This window comes from Pteropus medius, unplaced genomic scaffold (assembly GCF_902729225.1).
Source record: "Pteropus medius unplaced genomic scaffold, Ma_sr-lr_union100, whole genome shotgun sequence".
In the NCBI taxonomy this organism is placed as follows: domain Eukaryota; kingdom Metazoa; phylum Chordata; class Mammalia; order Chiroptera; family Pteropodidae; genus Pteropus; species Pteropus medius.
The window spans coordinates 1,864,101-1,883,898 of record NW_024342471.1 but is presented as its reverse complement, the minus strand read 5'-3'; the positions used below and the strand labels follow the sequence as shown (position 1 = coordinate 1,883,898).

Genomic DNA, 19,798 nt, shown 5'->3' with positions numbered 1-19,798 from the left:
AGTCCTATCTTAGGGGCTTTGGTTTTTCTCCTTCACTCTGAACCCACCTGCTTTTACCTTTCGAGGCTTTCTCGTGACTTCTGTTTCCATCGGAGCATTCCCTCTTATGTTGCAACACTCACGTGTGGACGGTGTGTAAGCATTTTTCAATCCCATGTTACACATACCATTTTGAACATGCTAAACTTGGAAGTTACACTCAGGAAACAGCTTCAATCTTCCCTCCCAACTGCCTTCAAGCATGTTCTGTCAAATTTCCCCGATCCTTAAACAGTATCTCAGGCAGAAACAACAGCTTTTCATTAACTCTGGACCGTTACAACAGTTCAATTTTTTTTTTTTCACCCAATTCAAAGCTCCTCCAGCTCCCAGCTGCTGCATGACCTTGGACCAGCCGTAGAGAAGAGGGAAAGAGTGGTTCATTCTTTTATTTCCTTGTTCCTTTCCTTCCTACCTTCCTTTCCCACCACCCCCTACTCCCACCCCCAGTTCCTTCTAGTTTAGAATAAGGTCAAGGATCAGAGAAGATAGAAAATGAATCAGAGAGTATACTCTCTAGTTCTCTCTTTGATATTTTATGTCCTCTGTTGTGGAACCCCTCTAAATGCTAGTTTACCCTTTCTCAGGGGACCTTTGTCAATTCTTCAGAGTCCTCCATGGCAACCTTCTCATTCCATTGATCCCTGACAAAAGCGATGCTCTCTGTCTCACTTCTCTCAATGACTCTCAGCTGACATCATCGATACAGCCAAGGGGTCTCCTCGCTCCATCAAGCAAGAATCTTTTGGGATGACTTGAGACTAGTAACATTCCATAGAGTCCACTTGGCCCACGGGAAGACTTAGAACATGCAGACATTCCAGCCACTGTCCTCTCTGCCCAACTTGCCATTGTAGGCTTCTCCAACTGACCTCTTGCCCACCTCCACTTTCTTTACTTAATTCTCAAGCTCTTGAAGATACAAATTAAATTGCCTTATGGTCTCTTTCCCACTCTCTTCTAGTAGCGTTTTAAGGAGTCTTTGGGTTTCAGCAGCTCAGCAAGCATCTAGCCAGGAAATGAGATGTCAGTCTTCCTTCCTGCAGACAACTCTACTTTTTTATGAGCTGTTCTCTAGGGCCCCTCACTTGGCAAAGTTAGGAAGAAGCATTATGAAACAGTACTGGGCTCCCTATGAACTCCCTAATTAGTCCCGTTTGCATTTCTACTTTACCTTACACAGATGTTGTGAGTGAAAGCCACTGGGAAACTCTCACAGCCTAGAACACTCACCTCAGAGGGATCTGGGAATCTGGGGTATTTACACACCAACTCCTGTCAGTTTTGGGGCAAGGGCTGCTTCTGGGGGCCTTACTTCCTCAGCACTTCCAGCCTGCCATTTGCATAGCACTCTTGGCTCTGGTAACCAGAGAAAGCCATCTGGCAAATAAATGTAGGTCTTGATGTTTGGAAATCAATCAAGTGTGCTCTGAAGTGGTAAGGATGAGGGATATGGGAGAGTTAGGCAGAAAAGCAGCAGTATCTACTGTATTGTGTGTGTGTGTGTGTGTGTGTGTGTGTGTGTGTGTGTGTGTGTGTGTGTGTGTTAGGAGAAAAACCATATGAGAGACAAGGAAGCACTCTGTATCAATTCTAGATCCTTACTATGTGGTATGTTGCTAACTAGAATATGCTTTGTCAGGAGCCTGGTGGTCTTATCAACTCATCAGACCCAACCAAAGTTATCCTACCTAGTTTTCAATATTTGTTTCTTGCTTTCTTTTCAGTACATAAATAAATAAGTGAATCTGTTTACCTAATACATCGATTTTATACAAACTCTGAATTGAAGAGGAATATTGCCTGCTTTGTCAGACCTGAATGGTTGTAGCTCTATCTCTCAACTTCTTTTGAGAAAATGTTAATTTTTATTAATATGTATCTACATGCAAGTTATATGGAATTATATTACTTACAACTTAGTGGATTAGAAAAAGTAGTTTCTATTTTCTCTTAAGATGAAGATTTGGTTGTGATTTCTTAATTATGTCAAAGTGTAGTAGAAATCTGACCTGACATAAGAAACCAGGTACTAAATGTATTCCAGGTCCAAACTACTTAAGGAAAACGACTTGTTGACATGGTGCTCTTTATTAGGAAAAGACCTTGAAGTCACAAAAGACAAGTGTCTATCCTGTTGGCCACAAACACAGATGATTCTGTAGATGTACATTTGCAGGGCAGTAGTTTCTATGGCAGTGCCATTTTTCTGGCATGCTACGCTCTCTCACCCTACTCCGTAGACGGGTCTACCCTACATCTCTCCCGCTTTTACTTCCGGACTGGCTAGTGAACTCTGCCAAAGTAGGTCGAGTGTGTTTCCTTTTGCCATTAATGTTGGGATTGACTCTGTAATTTGCTATAGCCAAAAGAATATGCATCTACCAAAGAGCTTGACACATAGTAAGAATTTATATATGCAAGTGAAATGAATTAACGAATTTTGAGAGAAAATCTAAATTCAGTACCAGTACCTATATGCTATTTGTTTGTCTGTTTGCTTTCTGACTCTTTTCCCTTTTCTGTATCACTGGAGGGACTGACCCTTACAAACTCTATTCCCCAGGCTTCCCTATCAGTCATTCCCAGGTATGTTCAGCCACTAAGAGGCACTGGCAGTGAAAGAAAGGAGAAGCCAGGGTATTTCCCCGCTTTCTCTTCTGGGGAGGAGGAGAAATGTCTCTAGCAGTGGCTGTTTCTCTTCTGTGATTTCAGCTTCCATCAGACAGCCCTTTTTCTATGGCCCCAAACCCCACTTTCCAGCCTGCAGAGGTTCCCACTCCTACTAAGTGGCCCATGTTCCTGGGCTCCAGAAAGGACACATACTTCCTTTCTCCCCCCATTTCCCAGGGCGGTAGCAGCTGCCTGCAGTTACTAATCTCTGGGTTTCCTCATCTTCCCCTATTTGCTCTTTCAGTTTCTCTAAACCCTGTGTATTATTTCCTGTGTTAAATTCCTTCTAGTGGTTTCATTTTCCTGGCTGGACCCTGATGGATAAGCTATTTCAGGAGCCATGTACAAAACTATGGTTTAATCAAAACCCTTGTTCCAAAAGGAAGAATGTTTTCTTCCTTTATTCTTTGAGAGCACTCCTGAAACATGGTCTTTCCTATGGCTTTTTGTCTTTTCCGATGATAACATTATTTTGTACTACTTGAGAGATTATATCCAAAACATTATCAGCAATCACAAATCCAAGTCTGACCAATATTGTAAAGATGTCACCTGTTCCAAAATCGATCCATAGATTTTATGCAATTCTTGCCAACATCTTAACAGATAGATTTTTTTTTTCATGGAAATAGACAACTGATTCTAAAATTTCTATGAAAATGCAAAGGGCCAAGAATGACCAGTATCCTCCTTAAGAAAACAAGGTGGGAAGACCTTTTCCACCAGATATTGAGATTTATTGAAAAGCTATGATGATAGAGAAAGTGTGATATTACAGAAAGAATAAACAAATAGACCAATGAAATGGAATCAATCAATATTCTAGAAGAGTCCAGAAGCATTCCCAATGCACACGTGGGTTCTAGATTTTTTTTCTTTTTTTTCTTTTTTAATATTTTTGTGGTGACATTGTTTAACGAAATCTGGTTTCGGCTGTATATTTTAACAAGGCATATATATATATTTACATTGTGTGTTCACCTCCCATAGTTAGATTTTTTTCTGTCACCACACATTTGACTAGATTTTTTTTTCAAAGTGCCACGATAGAGCAGGTGGAAAAGGACAGTCACTTCAATGAAAAATTCCCAGGGCAATTGGGTTGTGATATGGTTAAAAAATGTGACTACGTCTATCTCAGGCCGTGTTTATTCCTAAAGAAAATATTGGTTTTCCTCCATCATCCTTCTGTGAGAAAATCCCTGAAAAATGCTCTTCCCAAAGGCTTTTCCCCTCTGGTACATAGAGATCTAAATGTGAAGGCAAAATAATAAGTTTATGAAATACTACGAAAAAAAGGTAAATCTGAAAATAGAAACTGGCTGTGGGCCAATGGATAATAATAAAAACACTTTTCTTGATGAGTAATAAACAGCCCAAGCCCAGACTGAGAAGCTATAAGATGACGTTAAAATTTTTAACCCTGTACTTTTCAAGGGAAGAAGAAGAGAGGGAAATTGCTAGAAAACTGGAATGCAAATATTTCTGGAGGGCGGCGATTTCAAAGAACTGTTAATGGGCATTTAAAAGAGCCTTTGGAATCCTTACATAATATTAACAGTAGAGGAAGAACTTCTCCCAGATCAATGCCCAAGGAAGGGCCTCCATGCAACATCTTCGTTTTCTGTACTCACTACTTTACAGAGATTTTAAACAGACTCTTTTGTGCCAATGACATTCTTTTTTGTTTGTTTTAAAATAATATCAGATTTTGGAAATAAGAAAAAATAATAAAAAATTCCCATAGATCTTGCACCCCCAATTTCCCAAATGTTATCATGTTGCCCTGCTTGTCTTATTATTCTTTCTTTTTCTCTCTCTAACTCTATCATTATATTTTTCTAAAACACTTGAGAAAAAGTTGTACATATGGCACACTTTTGCCTTTAGATACTTCAATGTACAAAACATGGGCAATCTCTTGCAAATCCCAGTACAATTCTCAAGATCAGGAAATTAACATTGATAACATATTTGTCATGTAATCTACAGATCTTATTCAAATTTTATTAACTGTCCCATTATATCTTTTTTAAGACTATTCTTTTAAATATTCTGTGGCCGTGGGCTTGGTGATGTAATTCCCAGCCTTTTCAGTAAGATCCAGCCATCCACTCAGCACATGCAAAAAGAATTTAGACCTCATTGATTTTCAGTAACAAGACACTGAAACCTCCTTTTAACTCTGCATACAGACATCTGCCTTCCCTGAAAGAGACCCTAAATAAAAACTCACTCTATTCCTCAAAGCGTCAAAGAAGATTTTGAATTGTTTCTCTTTGGTTCCGGGCACTTGCCTGCTACTTTCCTGATTTCTCATTAGACTGAGAGAACCAACGTCAAAAATATCTTGGAAGGTATTTTCACCTTCCTCTCACACATAATAACAAAATACTTTCTTATTTCAATTTTATTTATTTTTTAGTTCTTAAAAATTTTTAATTAAGTTTCATTGGGGTAATACTGGTTAATACAATTATATAATTTTCAGGTGTACATGACCATTTGACATCTGTATATTCTATTGTGTGTTTACCACCCAAAGTCCAGTTTCCTTCAGTTAACATATATTTGACCCCTTTACTCACTTTCCCCTCCCCCTAAACCCTATATTTGACTCCCTTTACCCCATCTACCTCCTCCCTCCAACCCTACCCCACTAGTAACCACTAGTCTACAGTCCTCTGGTAACCACTAGCCTATAGTCCATGTCCATAAGGGGGATGCTCAGGGCTTGTGGGATGTAGTAGTTTCTAAAAGCAGGTTATTCCATTCCCGACCTCTGAGACTATGGCTCTGTTGTAAAAGAGTAGTAAGATGCCAAAGGGTAACAATCTAAAAAATGCCCGCCAGAAAGGGGACTGGTTAAATAAATTCTAGAGTACACAATCAATGTAATACTGTGCAGCCATTCAAAATAAGATGCAGCTATATGTGTTGCAAAATAAATTAAGCCTACAGTGGAAAGTAGTTGAGTCTTGTTGACTCTGCAGAGGGGAATTGCGGAATTTGGGGAGTTCTGATTTTTAGCATCTGATTTTTAAATATTTACCATGTGTATATGTTATTGTTGGGAGGGAGTTATGAATAGTAGGTAGGTAGGTAGGTAGGTATGTAGGTAAGTAGGCAGGCAGATAGATAGATATTAGAGATAAATGAATCATGGGTAGGTAGATTTAAGACCAAAAGTTTCAAAAACAGCAGATTTCATATTCTTCAGCTGCACCTTTTGTTTTTAAAGCCATCACTCCCTTTTCCATTCTCCCCACCGTTTAGTCTTCTTTATTTAGCAGGAGTCTTATCTTCCACCGGGTAGTGGAGACACAAAAGAGACTTAGTCATAGATGTACACATTCTCGACAGAACTGCACACTGTACAGAGCCTCCAATACACGTTTTTAGACTTGGAGATATGTGTCGGGGAGATGAAGAGCAAGCTTGGGTAATCTAAGCAGACTTCCCGCCTCTCCCCAGTTCACAGATTGGCACTGCCTCCCCTCACCCTTTCAATCTTTCGACCGCCTCACTCCCCACCCTCGCTCCAGACCCGGAGCACCCAGGCGACTGGACTGGCGCAAATTGCCGCCTACTTGCGCCGCCACCCCCGGGGCCGCCTCGTGACGTCAGGGCTGAGCGAGGGGGCGCCGCCTGTAGGGTGCCCGCCCCTCCCAGCCCTGCGTCCGGGACTTGCCCTTTAAAAGAGCGGAGGCCTGCGCCTACCGCGCCACACCGCGGGCATCAAGACGCACGGCTGCTTTTCTGGAGCATCTTCAGCTCGCCTTCCGTCCGCATCTCGCTCCACTGGTTCAGCCACTGTCCTCTTCTCCGAGCAGATTCGGGCAAGCGGGGCCATGCAGCCGGCCGTGCTTATCGGCCTCCTAGGAGCCACGATGGTGGCCGGTGAGTGGGTGCGGTGGGCCGTTCAGCACCGCGGACAGAGCCAGCCTCCGTCTTCCCCACGTCCAGGCATCTTGGCTGGTGGATACTGGGAGAGAGGGAGGATTAAGTAGAAGGTTTCTCCCTTTTGCATGAGGTTCTTAATTTCTTCTCTTCCCTGGGTGTTTCCCGTCAACTCCCCTCCTCACCATCTGACTTAGAAAAAAACAGAGGGCTTTCTAGCCCAACCAGAAGAGTCTCAGACTTTTAATGTCTGAGTTTTCCTATGGATAGGGAAAAAATGTGCCCGTGCATCCAAGGAAACCCCACATTTTGTGCTCACTTCTAAATTGTCTTTCTCTCTCTATTCATCTAGAGAGACGCTGTTACAGTCTTATTCTATATCTATATTTAAGTATTTTTTTTTTGTGGCTGTTTAAAGCCAGATAAGGAAGGAGAGATAGGAGTGCATATAATATGTTAATTGCCACCTGCATGTTTCTCTGTTATTATTATTATTATTATTATTATATAAACATGATGAGATAAAAGTCAGTCTTGTATGTATATGATATCATATATTTTTTCTTAACATGTTCATATATAATATATGTATATATGTGTTCATGTATATGTGTGTACAGGATTAATGTAATATTTTTCTGTATTTTGTATTTCCGTCTCTGGAAAGAGGTAATTTCACACTCAGATTAATGCATTTTTAAGTTATGAATGGAAACTGTAGTAGACATTTTGAGTTTTGTATTCCAGAAAAATAATAGAGTATAAAATAACTACAAAACTATCCTTGGAGTAGTAAAAAAATGTTTTAGTCACTTTAGGAGGATGAATTTTTTTTTGTCTTTTTTATTGAGGTACAACTGACAAAGGATAGGACGGAATTTTAAGTAGTAGATATTTGACAATGTCTCTTTATCTGTGGAAGAATGTGGGATTAATCTTTTAAACTACTCTGAATCTCAAAGAAATGATCTCTGGAGATTTGAAAAACTGCATGTGTGTGTGTGTGTGTGTGTGTGAAGTATAGTCACTACGAGTTTGAGAACACTGAGAAGTAAATATGCTACCACAAGATTAAACTGGAGGTTTTCTCTGGCTGTTTTAATGACTTCATAGAAAAATTTTTTAAATCTGAAATTGAAATTCCCAACTAGAATTGCGGATTGCCATCCATAAAATAAAACTTTCATTGACAGCAGTTACTGGGTCCAAAATATAAAAAGACAAAAGAAAAGCCAGTGGTAATTTACTTTATTTCAAGCTACATACATTCAGAATTTTCTTAAATGCTTGTCATACTTACATATTGCCTACAAATGTTGTCAATTTAATTAAAGAAACCCAAATGAGTAATTTAGAGTCTTTCTGGTCAAAAATATCTTCATAAAGGAATTGCTTAAGAGGCTAAACTGTGCTATGGACCACAAAACAGTGATGTTTGGTCTATATACTGTGTGCTATAGACCACAATACTGTGACATTTGTGAAGGTTATTTAACTATAGTGGTAAAATACTCATAGCTCTCTTACGTAAGAGAATATTTTAAGAACAGTTCATATTTTATACTGAGCTTTTAGCTTAGACATTATACTCTTAATTTTTTTTTATGGAGCTATAATTCACACACCATAAAACCTACCTTTTCACATGCATAATTTGGTGATTTTTAGTATATTCATTATTTGTAACCACTATCAACGTTTAGGACATTTTTATCACTCCAGAAAGAAACCCCATATTCATTAGCAGTCCTTTTCCATTTCTACTTTCCCCAACACCCAGAAATGAGACATGGTAACCTTCAAGCAGAGTTTATTATTTAGCAAAATCACAGGGCTGGGGGGAAACTCAGGAAACCATATGGTTCATTTTCTACCTTTAAGAGCTTCTGGAGGGAGATCCACGCCTTTCTACAGTGCTTCTGTGCACTCTAAAAATTAATAAGAGTAAAATAGCTACATGATAGCCATATTATACCAGGTCAGATGATTTCTGTATTCGGGGGGGCTTGCTTAACTTGTTATTTTGTTACTATATTTTTAATCTGGGATCAAACCTTAATAGTTTTATGAGATATTAATACTTTTGATGTTATTCTCAGATTTATCATAAAATATTATTTGAAAATTTTGCTATCATTTGACTACTTCATAATCATTGGGTTTCCTTTTGTGCCCCCTGAATTTTACTTTATACAAAAATAAGGTAAGCTACTTTGGGGGAATCGACATGTCTTGGTTATTATTTTGTTGTCACAGATTCTATTGGAAGAAATACAATAGCACTTAGATGTCTCATCAAGATGCATAATACACTTTTGAAAGGAGGTCCTAGCTCCTTTCCATCAAAAAGGTTTCTGAAGAGCCTCAATCAGAGAAACAGGACTGCTCCATAACAATAAACATGAGCTACAAATTGTTTAGAGCAAAAATGAAAAAATATTTCTCTCCCCCCAAATCTGATGACTGTTAATACTTTGGAATGATTGGTAGTTAATAAAAACAAATATTTCACATTTGTGGGGTGGGAGAGAAAAGTATTAGCAAGAAACTGCAATACCAAAGAAGGTTTAGTAAAGCTGGATTTTAGAAAAGCAACTTCTAGTTTATTAGGGGAAGAATTCTCTCATTTACTTCTTTCCAGAGTATTTTATAGATTTCAGTAAGTGCCAAAGTAGGAATGTTCCCAAATAACAGCTATTTGGGGGATAAAATAATGGCCCAGCGTATTGGACTCCGGGTGCCAAAGGTGAGCCATCTGGATCTTGTCTGAACTACATTTCGGGAAGAACATGGGGGTCTTTGTACCTTGTAAGACACTTCTTAAACATTTACAAATGATTTTAACACTCTGGGTAACTTTGGGCCTCTTGAAACTGTTGAAACAGATCCCAGGCCATGCTTTGAAAAGGAAAATTCGGTAACGTGAGCAAATGGAATAGGCGTTTTATTTCTAGATTGAGTCCTATGATATGTAATTGATTGGAGGCGGGTAGTTAAAGAGGTTTGGTGAGCAAACATTTTGAGAGGAAAGGTCAGGTTGCTGGATATAAATAAACCACACTAGAGTAACTTCCATCTCCAATGTGCGAGAGTTTTGCTCTTGCTCCAGCTAGATTTTCTCTTGTTTCAGGAACCTAGAAGAATTTTCTGCATTGAGCTTCTTCAGCCATAATAGCAGTTTCTCCTCTAGGAAATGCCAGGAAAACTGTGGAGATGGGCCTATATGTGCATAAATGCTTTGAGCTTCTCCAGTGGAAAAGGTTTAGACAGAACGAAGTCAAAGTGAAAGATAAAAGGATCAAAGCAGCTTGGAAAGAACAAAAGAAGGCACTGGAAAATTAAAATCACCTGGAGCATTTCCTAAGAAGACAAATGCACTTCCATTGCTGGTTTAAAATAAGCAGAATCTCATGAAATTTGACTTAAATAAATTAAAATTTATCTTTTAAACTGTCCTCATAAATAGTTTTTAAACCATAAATAGTTGTTAAATACCTATTTGCATATGATATTATGGACTTGATGACCTACTAATAGAATTAGATACCTCCCATGTGCTTTATATGGCTGCAGACAACATGGGAGATTATACAGCATTGACTGATACAGATGCATAAGCAAGCTTGTTCAGGAAAAGGCCTGAAGGTAAAAACGAGGTAATTAATTATGTAAGATAGTTACAACTATGTTTGGGTAAAGGAAGTGAGTTTGGGGGAGGACATTTTCTTGAGAACAGGAATAGTCAGAGGAAATCGCAGATCTTTACCCATTTTGGATGGGCAGAAGGGTTGAGGAAGGCACTGGTTTCATTTAAACTAGGCTTGTTTAAAACTTTTTATTTAAGTATAAAATACATATAGAAAACTGCAAAAATCACAAGTATAATTTTTCATGCATCGAGCATACCTGTGTGATCAGCACCCGTATCAAGAAGCAGAACATTACTAGTACCCCCAAATCTCCCTTTATCTGTCTGGACTTGATTTATACTGGATATCAGATAGCATTCATTTCCAAATCATGTTTAAGACAGTGCTAGGGAAAACAGCTGTGTATGTGGAGAGGGGTGGGCATGTGCACAGCTGGGGCAATCATGGCTCCTGGGGCAGTCATCCCCAACTATCTCTACTCTGCTCAGCTCTGACTCTGCCCTCTTTCCAAGTGATGTGGGTGGTGGGAGTAGGGAATGATTTTGTGAGTTTGAGTTCAGACAATTTCCAAAATTAACTCAAGTCATTTCCCATTCTTTCTCTCATTCAAAGCTGTCAGTTCTATGCCAGTGGATAACAGCAGGAAGCACAATGAAGAAATGGTAAGTTGAAATGTAAGTCTAGAATCTAGACTTATAACTAGACTCTACATTTTCTCACTCCTTATTATACCAAACCGAACAAACAAACAAACAAACAAAAAACAATAACAATAACAAAAAATACAGCATAGTCTTACAAAGCCAGGTTCTCATCCCTGAGGTAATGGGAGCAAGAGATGCTCCTCCAGCCCTGGCTGTCATCCGCTTCCTGGTGTTTAGTGCCTCTGGGAACAATTGTGTCATTACATCATTTTCCTTCCAACTGTTCAGAAATAGGTGTTATTTCTCTTCTCAGGGTGACATTGGCCCCCAGTGCCTTCTTACATTACTCTATGGAGAGGCCTGGGAGATTTCATTATGGTCCTGTAAATCTACGTTCCTGCCCCCAAGAATCCTGCATCAGTACAGGTCACATAGCCAAGCCTCTCTGGACAGCAGTTCTGGGTTGAGTAGTCTGTCATCCCAGTGACACCAGCGTTTGCCAACCTACGTTTGGCTTTCCCCCCAGGTGACTCGCTGCATCATCGAAGTCCTCTCAAATGCCTTGTCGAAGTCCAAAACTCCACCCATTACCCCGGAGTGCCGACAAGTCCTGAAGAAGAGTAAGTTTCCTGCACTGCAGGAGATATTTGTCCCTTGATTGGTCCTTTCTTCTGCTCCTTCTACTTCATCTTCCACTTTACCTCCACATGAACCAGGGGCATAACGCAGTGGTGGGAATACAGACTAGATTAGTGTCTGGAAGATAGAAGTAATGGCTAGTTCCTACTCTGTCACTTAATAGCTGGGTGACCACGGAAACACTCCTCTCTGGGCTTATTTCCTCAAGTAAAATGTGGGCGTTGAACTCAATGATAGTCTTTGAGATGTCTATCAGTTCTTAAATTCCTTGATTCCACAGTGGGATATTTATAATGAGCTTTCATTTGGGTGGAGGAAGATGTAGGGAGTGCTTGTTTGTAACTGGATGGGGGGTGGTGGTGAATTAAGTGTTCTGGGAGTGAGTGTTGAAAGATGAAAGGATAGAAAAAGATTTAAAAATTATTCTTCTCTTTGGCTTCTACTCATCTGACAGTAAGAAGTTAGAAGCTTGGAAAGGCGACTCGGAAACTTCTGGCCTACATGACAGATTGGTTAAGCCATTTTAACATAGAGCTTATTGGAATGGGAGGTACCACTAAATGGTACCTGGAGTGAAAGGGGTGAAGGTAGAAGCAGAGCATCCAATGAGTCAGAGTAATGGCCTTCTGAATCTAGACTGCAATATTTTCTCTACACAAATCAGCTTCTATTAAAAACAAAATTCGAACAGTGATACAAGCAATATCCATTGGAAAATGATACTCAGAGATCCATTTTTACAAAACTATGCAGTCTCTTTTACGCATGAAGTCAAATTGATTCATACAATTCCAAAAAGCACTGTTTCCTTTAACACCTTTCTCTGCTTTTAAATTTTTACTCAGGCTGGGAAGTGGCCTTTATTTTCTTTTCACCTTCAAAATCTCTCATTGCAGATAATACTCTCTTGTGCTATAGCTGCACATGAGCCCTCATGCATAAAATGGTAAAAACAAGCATTAGCAATTGACCGAAAGAGTAGCCTGGAGGGACTCAGGGGCTTTGGGGTAACCATGATAGGTGTGGGGGCCTGAGGCTATAGGAACCCCATGGAAAATGGAAGGAAGCTTCTCTACTATTTCTATTCTATATACATACCTCTTACTGAATTTCTCTACAACTTTCTCTTCCAGCCATTACAGGGAATGAGTGAGAGCAGAGTTGGTCTCCAGGCAGGGACTAAAGGCTGCTCCTTTGGGCAAACCCATCCTGCTATCTCTCTTCCCTTTTTGTTTTGTTTTGTTTTTTGTTTACCACATGTATGCAAAAGTTTGGGGTGTGTCATACTAGGTAATTGAAGAACCATGATTGCTTAGGAAGAGCCATCAAATATAAGAATCTGCCTGTCTGCCAAGATCAGATTCTTAGCTCTTAGGCTGTGGCCACAGGATTCCAGCCTCTTCTAATCATTGATTGTGCCCTGGGATCTTTTGATGTCTGTTGAGAGAGCTCCAGGGAACCGGTAAAAACCAAATGTCCCATGTCAAAGACCCTGGAGACACTACACCCAGAGAGCCATAAAATGCTGAGATCCGGAGGACTGAAGAGCTCCTTGGTGGTTGCAGACTCAAACTCCAGCCAGGGCCAGACAAATAGATAACATAAAAAGTAAGGCAAGACAAGAAAAGACTCCCAATCTGGAGGATATAGGCCCCTTTCTAAGGGGGAGCAGATATTTCTCAGCTCCAACACTATTTGGAGAAATATAGACTCTGATCCTGGGATTTTTTTCAAAAGAAGTTAAAATTGGTATTTTTTTAAAAAGCATATCTGCTGGTATTTAGTAATGCCTCTGAATTCAAATTTACTAAAAATGTTATTCAGGCTAAACAGAACTCACCTCTTATCTTATTGACTTTTGTCTTATTCCAGTTTTCTCTCTCCTGCTGATATGTCTTAAGCTGATCCAAAGACTGGTGGAGCTTTCAGCCAACTGGATGGATGAATTTCTTCAAGCAGGCTCCCCCCACACACCTATCCTATCTCCATCCCCATTCTCTCTGGCACATCTCTGGAGCCAGCATACACTTATTGAGCAAATGAACATTTGGGGAGTAGAAAAGAATCATTGGTTTAGGGCTTGAAGAGACCTTAGGGAATGTGTAGTCCAATTCCTTAACAGGTACAAGGATCTCTCACCAGGTTGATCTAGTCATCCTTGCAACATGGTAGGGATGGAAGGTGCATTTTCCCCTTTTTACTTGAAAGTAAGAATGAGCTTGACACCTTGGTTTTACAGATTGACAGTGTGTGCTGCTAATCGCAGCCCTCCTCTGATCTCACCTGCGGGGGCTTAAAGCTAAATTTAGGAGGAAGTGCTAAGCCTCAGGCACAAGCTGCTACAGGCAGCACACATTTAACTGGGAAAGAATAAAAATACTTCTGTTCCTGACCAGCAGGCAGTAGGAAAGGGGCCACACAGCCTCTACCCTGGGAAGCTGAGATCTCAGAATGGTGCTATTTCAGCTGACTCTCAGAATGATGTCAGTATCTGGCTAAAGCCTCCCTGTTTACCTGTGCCTTCCTGGCCAGTCCCACCAGCCTCAATACTGAATGTACCACCACCTGGTGAGGGGCCAGCCCTCAGGAGTCTGGGTGTTAAAGGTCAGGGTCATTTCAATTGTCTTCTAAAACATGAGAATGTTATCATGCTAGGTTGGGCTTTAAGCTGAGAGGTATAGATTTCCACTACTTCTTGGACATTTTTTTTGTAAAACAGATCAATTTTTTTCTACTTTGCAAATGTCAGTACAGAATGACTCATCGGAACTGTTTCATAAAAATGTAATGCGAACCATAAATATAGTTTCAGACTTTCTAGTAACCATTAAAACATTAAAAAGATTAAAAAGTCAGGTGAAATTAATTTTAATAATATATTTAATTGTATCTAATATATTTTATTCAATATATAATTTATATATATCCAGTGTATTTATGATATATATTATCCAATACATTTAAAAATTATCATTTTATCATACAATCAACATAAAAAATTGAGATATTTTACTTTTTTTTTTCAGATGAAATCTGGTGGGTCTCTTATAATTTATAGCATGTCTCAGTTTGGACCAGGCACATTTCAAGTGCTCAATAGCCACAAAGGGCTGGTGGCTCTTACAATGGACAGTGCAGGCATAGGCCCAAAGTGAGTGGCTTTGGCCTCAGGCTTTCCGTTTGAACTCAGTGACATAAACTGAAATCCAAACCTCCTAGATAACAACTCAGAGTGTGTTAACTGTGTATCTCCTTTCATGCCGCGTCCTTGAATTGAGGAGGGTTTAGTAAAGGAGCTGTCGACATTTGGAAAAGTCGAGCAAGAACAGCATTCAATTAAAATATCAGTTATACCATCCATCGTTGAGTCATGAACTACAAAGATAACTCAGTATACTAATCTTCATCCTTGACATTTGAGAACGTGTTGGGCGGATGGGACCTTAGTGAAGGAAGGAACGGTCTTTCTACACTGCTATGTAGTGTAGAAAAATGAGGTCGAACTAGACAAGTTCTAAGGTTTCCTCTGGTTCTAAATTCTAATATTTCATAAATCTATGCTTGGATTTCAATTTGATCCTTGAGAGTACCAATGAGAGATGCTAGTTGAGTGTTATGAAAAAATAAAAATATAGACAGTTTATTTTTAGATTGAAACACAGCCAAAGAACTGTCATACCATTTGCTTTCAAAAGGAATCTGAGTATATGCTTTATTAACTTAAAATAGTATCCAAGTGATTTTCAGGGGGCTTAGGACTTATAGTGATCACTGAGGCTGGTGCTTCTTGAACCATAAGCAATTCTGAAGTTATACTTATTCTTTTTAAATTTTCATTATAGGTGCAAAAGAGGTTAAAGATGAAGAGAAAAGTGAAAATGAAAACACGAGGTTTGAAGTAAGATTATTAAGAGACTCAGCTGATGCCTCAGAAGCCCACAGGCCCTCCGATAGGGAGGATGCAGGAGTCCCAGGAGAGGATGCCCAAGGCCCATCAGTGGCCAACACAGAGGGAGGTGGGCACAGCCAGGAAGGAGCAGGCGAGCCCCAAGGGAGCCTCTCTCTCTCTGACAGTCAAGTCTCCAAAGAAGCTAAGACACATCATTCTGAGAGGAGTGAGGGAGAGGACAAGGAGGAAGAGGAAGGAGATAAAAATCAGAAAAGAGAGCATGGGGAAGGTGGCAGTGAAGAAAAACACCTGGAAGAGCCAGGGGAGACACAAAATGCCTTTCTCAATGAAAGAAACCAGGTCACAACTAAGAAAAATAAGGAGATAGTGTCCAGATACTACACACACTCTGCCAGGCTCCCTGAGGAGAAGACGCACAGCCGGGAGAGGAATAGTCAGGAGAGTGGAGAAGAGACAAGGAACCAGGAAAAACGCCTCCAAGAGTCTAAAAGCCAAGCCAGGAGCCAGGAAGAATCTGAGGAAAGTGAGGAAGATGCCAGCCCCGATGTGGACAAACAACGCTCAAGGCCAAGACATCGTCATGGGCAGAGCGGGCCCGATAGGTCCTCTCAAGAAGGGAATCCTCCCTCTGAGAAGAGGGGACACCCCCATGAGGAATCTGAGGAGTCAAATGTGGGCATGGCCAGCTTAGGTGACAAGAGGAACCGTCATCCAACCTACCACAGGGCTTCAGAGGAAGAACCCGAATATGGGGAAGAAGTGAGGAGTTACCCAGGAGTCCACGCTCCGGAGAACCTGGAGGGGGAACGATATGGGGGTAGAGGAAGTGAGGAGTACAGGGCTCCAAGGCCTCCCAGTGATGAGAGCCAGGAAAAGGAGGACAAGAGAAATCGCCCCAACTCAGAGCTTGACAACGTGGCACATGGATATAGTGAAGGAAGCGAGGAAGAGAAGGGCCCTGTGTGGGGATACCACCACAGAGCCAGGGCCAGGGAGCCTGGTGCCTACTCCACTCCAGACAAAGAAGAGAAACAGTTCTTGGGTGAAGGACACTACCGTGTTCAAGAAAACCACAGGGACAAGGCAAGGAGGCATCCACAAGGCGAGTGGAAAGAGCAGGACAAAAATTACCTCAGTTATGGTGAGGAAAAGGGTGAGGAAGGAGACCAAGGGAAATGGCAGGAGCAGGAGGACTTGCAGGACACTGACGAGAACAGGGAGGAAGCTAAGCTTCAAGGCAAACAATATGCTCCCTATCACACCACTGAAAAGAGGAAGAGACTAGAGGAGCTGCTCAACCCGTACTATGACCCCTCCCTGTGGAAGAGCAGCTATTTGGAGAGAAAAGACAACCTGAATGACAATTTTCTTGAGGGTGAAGAGGAAAATGGCCTGACCTTGAATGAGAAGAATTTCTTCCCAGAATACAACTATGACTGGTGGGAGAAAAAGCCCTTTGAGGAGGATGTGAATTGGGGATATGAGAAGAGGAACCTCGCCCCCAAACTGGATCTGAAAAGGCAGTATGACAGAGTGGCCGAACTGGACCAGCTCCTTCACTACAGGAAGAAGTCAGCCGAATTTCCGGACTTCTATGACTCTGAGGATCAGATGAGCCCACGCCACGCGGCAGAAAATGCAAAGGACAGGGCTGGCCCGAGAGTTTTGACAGAGGAAGAGGTACGCTGCGGGGCTGTAGTATAAACTTAACATAAGATGGTTAATGTTAATATGTTCAAGACTATCGGATATTAATGGGGAGAAATTGGTGGGAATTATCACCATGATAATGTACACCTCATAACAGTGGAGACAACTTCGGGGTTTGGTTTCCACCCGACATCTAGCCATTGTCCACATCCCTGCCCACCTCCTCCTCTTGCAGTGCTTCTCAGCCTTGGTCGCACAGTGCGATCACCAGAAAAATAACTGGTGTCTGAGACCCACCCCAAGAGATTCTGTCTATCTGGTACTGGGCACCAGGATTTTTTAAAACCTCCCAGGTGGATTCAATGTTCAAAGGTTGACAACAAACCACTACTCTAGTGTCTTCTCTTGGTTATTTGACTTTACATCATAATTTCTCAGATGATACAGAAATTCATTGCTTTGATCTATCTTGGTCAGCTCACAGCTATAAGAAATCAGAAATTTGCATCTGGGAGAAGTAACATTATCAGAGCTGTACCTGCCTAAACAATGCTTTGTCCTGATATTGATTATGTAGGTCACTGCTTCTCAAACTTGAATGTTCATCAACACCGTGAGGGATTCCCACCTCTCAGAGTTTGTGATTCAGTTAGTCCTGGGGGAGCCGGAGAATCTGCATTTCTGATGAGTGCCCCAGCGACACTGCTGGTGCTGCTGATCCAGGGACTACACTTGGAGAACCACTCGTGTCGAGCGCCTCATACGGCCTCTAACACATCGAAAATCCTCCTTTCTTTTCGTACCGCCCTAAACTACAACAAAATAAATTGATCTGGGACCTTATGCTTCCATTTTTCTGTGTTTTCTAGGAAAAAGAACTTGAAAACCTAGCTGCGATGGATTTGGAATTACAGAAAATAGCTGAGAAGTTCAGCGGTAACCGAAGAGGCTGACGGTTGTTGGAGCAGAGGGCCGTTTTAAGAAGCAGCCCGCACACTATTTTCTACCGCTTCACTGAAAGACATCATTTATTTACCCAAAGGCAGAAAGTAGAATTTACTATTCATTAAGTGCTTGACACAATTGGAAATGTCTTTAATTTTTGCCAGAATGCTATTGAAAATGAGAATAGCATGACTTGTAGCATATTCTTTCTCGTGAAATTGACATATTATCATGCTTGTGACAATGACTGTGCTACCATCCTTGAAAAAATATGTTTGTCTCCACTTAAATAATAAAAGATTCACTTGAGGCCAAAAGCTGCATGTTCTCAGTTTCCTTTGCGCTAATAAAGAGGAGAGTGATTTTCAAATCCGTTCTTTAAATTCTAATAGACAGCACTAGGATTTAATGGTCTTGGATGCAGAATAGAAAAAAAAAGAAAAAAAGAAAAAAACCTTGAAGGATGTAAAGAGAAAGAGATCAGGAAAAGACAGCTGCTTCCTCAGGCTAGAGAAAGATTAAATAGGCTTGGAGAACTTGTTTCCAAAAATGAGCATAAGATATTACTTTTAAAATCCTATTATCTGGAGAGCCCTAGGAGTAGCTAGCCAAGGGTCAGTTTTCAGGGCTGAGGAGAAAGCTTGGATAATGGGAAGGACTCTGGATTGGGAATCACAATATCTGGGCTGGTCCAGACAGATGGCCCCTCAGGGCCGGTCTGATTTCTACTCTGTAAGAAGACAGGGCTCTGACTCTGTTACCATATTAAGTAGCTGTGTGACTTTGGACAAGCTATTGTCCTTCTCTGAATCTTGGGTTCATCAGTAAAATTAGGCTCTCTGTCTCACTGGGTTGTTATGGGTATATGAATTTATTTAAAAGCCTCAGAATATATGCCTGGCATGTGGTAATGGTGCAGGAAATGTTGGCTGCTTGTCATTATTATGCCCGCAGCTTCTTAAAGTAAGACAGTTAGATAATTTCCTCTTCTCCCTCCTTTTACCTGTCTTTTCATTCTTCACCAATGGTGGCTTCTATTTGATTGATTTCTACTGTTTTGACAGTTCAGGTACAGAGCTGTGCTCTGAGAAGTGGGAAAACTAAGTCTGGGGATCACATATGGCTTTTGTTCATCTAGGAAGGCCTGATTCTCCTCCTCTTGACAAAGTTGAGGATTGCCTGTGCTAATTTAACCAGATTCTTTTCAGATTAACTTTATGTGACCTACTTTTTCAGGAGTTTCAGCTTTATCATATGGGGAGCAAGCCAATTAGTGCTATGAATTTGACAGCAAGTTGTTCTAAATCTAGGCACATACTTCCTGAAGGCTGCTTATTATCTCTCTGTATGGGGTCTTTTTTTCCCCGCCCATAAGATCATGCTGGGATGTTTGTAAAGGCAAGTGAGAAATGATGGGGGTATAATGGCTGCTGGGGTAGTCCTCATGGTGGATGGAGTTGGTATATAAATATTGGACTAGTTTCCTGGAGCTGCCTATAAAAAGTACCACAAACTGGGAGGGGGGGGTCTTAAAACAACAGTAATTTGCTCTCTCACAGTTCTGAAAGCCAAAAGTCCAAAATTAAGGTATTGACAGGGCTGTGTTCCCTCTAAAGCCTGTAGAGGAAGATCCCTCTCTGCCTCTTCCAGCTTTTGGTGATCCCAGGCATTCCTTGGCTTGTGGCGGCATAACTCCAACCTCTGCCTCCATCTTCGCATGGCCATCCTTTTCCTATGAGTCTCTGTCT

The 19,798-nt window shown here is 41.0% G+C and overlaps 1 protein-coding gene across 3 annotated transcripts in view; it reads left to right on the top strand.

Annotated features, from left to right (window-relative positions):
• The window catches only part of LOC120603417 (shieldin complex subunit 1-like), a 96,730-nt gene extending 78,371 nt beyond the window's left edge, over positions 1 to 18,359 (top strand). For 2 of the 3 annotated variants that reach the window (XM_039863770.1, XM_039863768.1), the window contains 4 exons: positions 10,875 to 10,924; positions 11,433 to 11,526; positions 15,388 to 17,135; positions 17,975 to 18,359. In XM_039863770.1, the coding sequence (XP_039719704.1) occupies positions 10,875 to 10,924; positions 11,433 to 11,526; positions 15,388 to 17,135; positions 17,975 to 18,058 (1,976 nt within the window). In that variant the 3' untranslated portion in view covers positions 18,059 to 18,359. Of the gene's footprint in view, positions 1 to 6,067; positions 6,613 to 10,874; positions 10,925 to 11,432; positions 11,527 to 15,387; positions 17,136 to 17,974 lie in introns of those variants that run through there. The other variant, XM_039863769.1, reaches the window with a different exon arrangement.
• Positions 18,360 to 19,798: the final 1,439 nt, after the last annotated feature.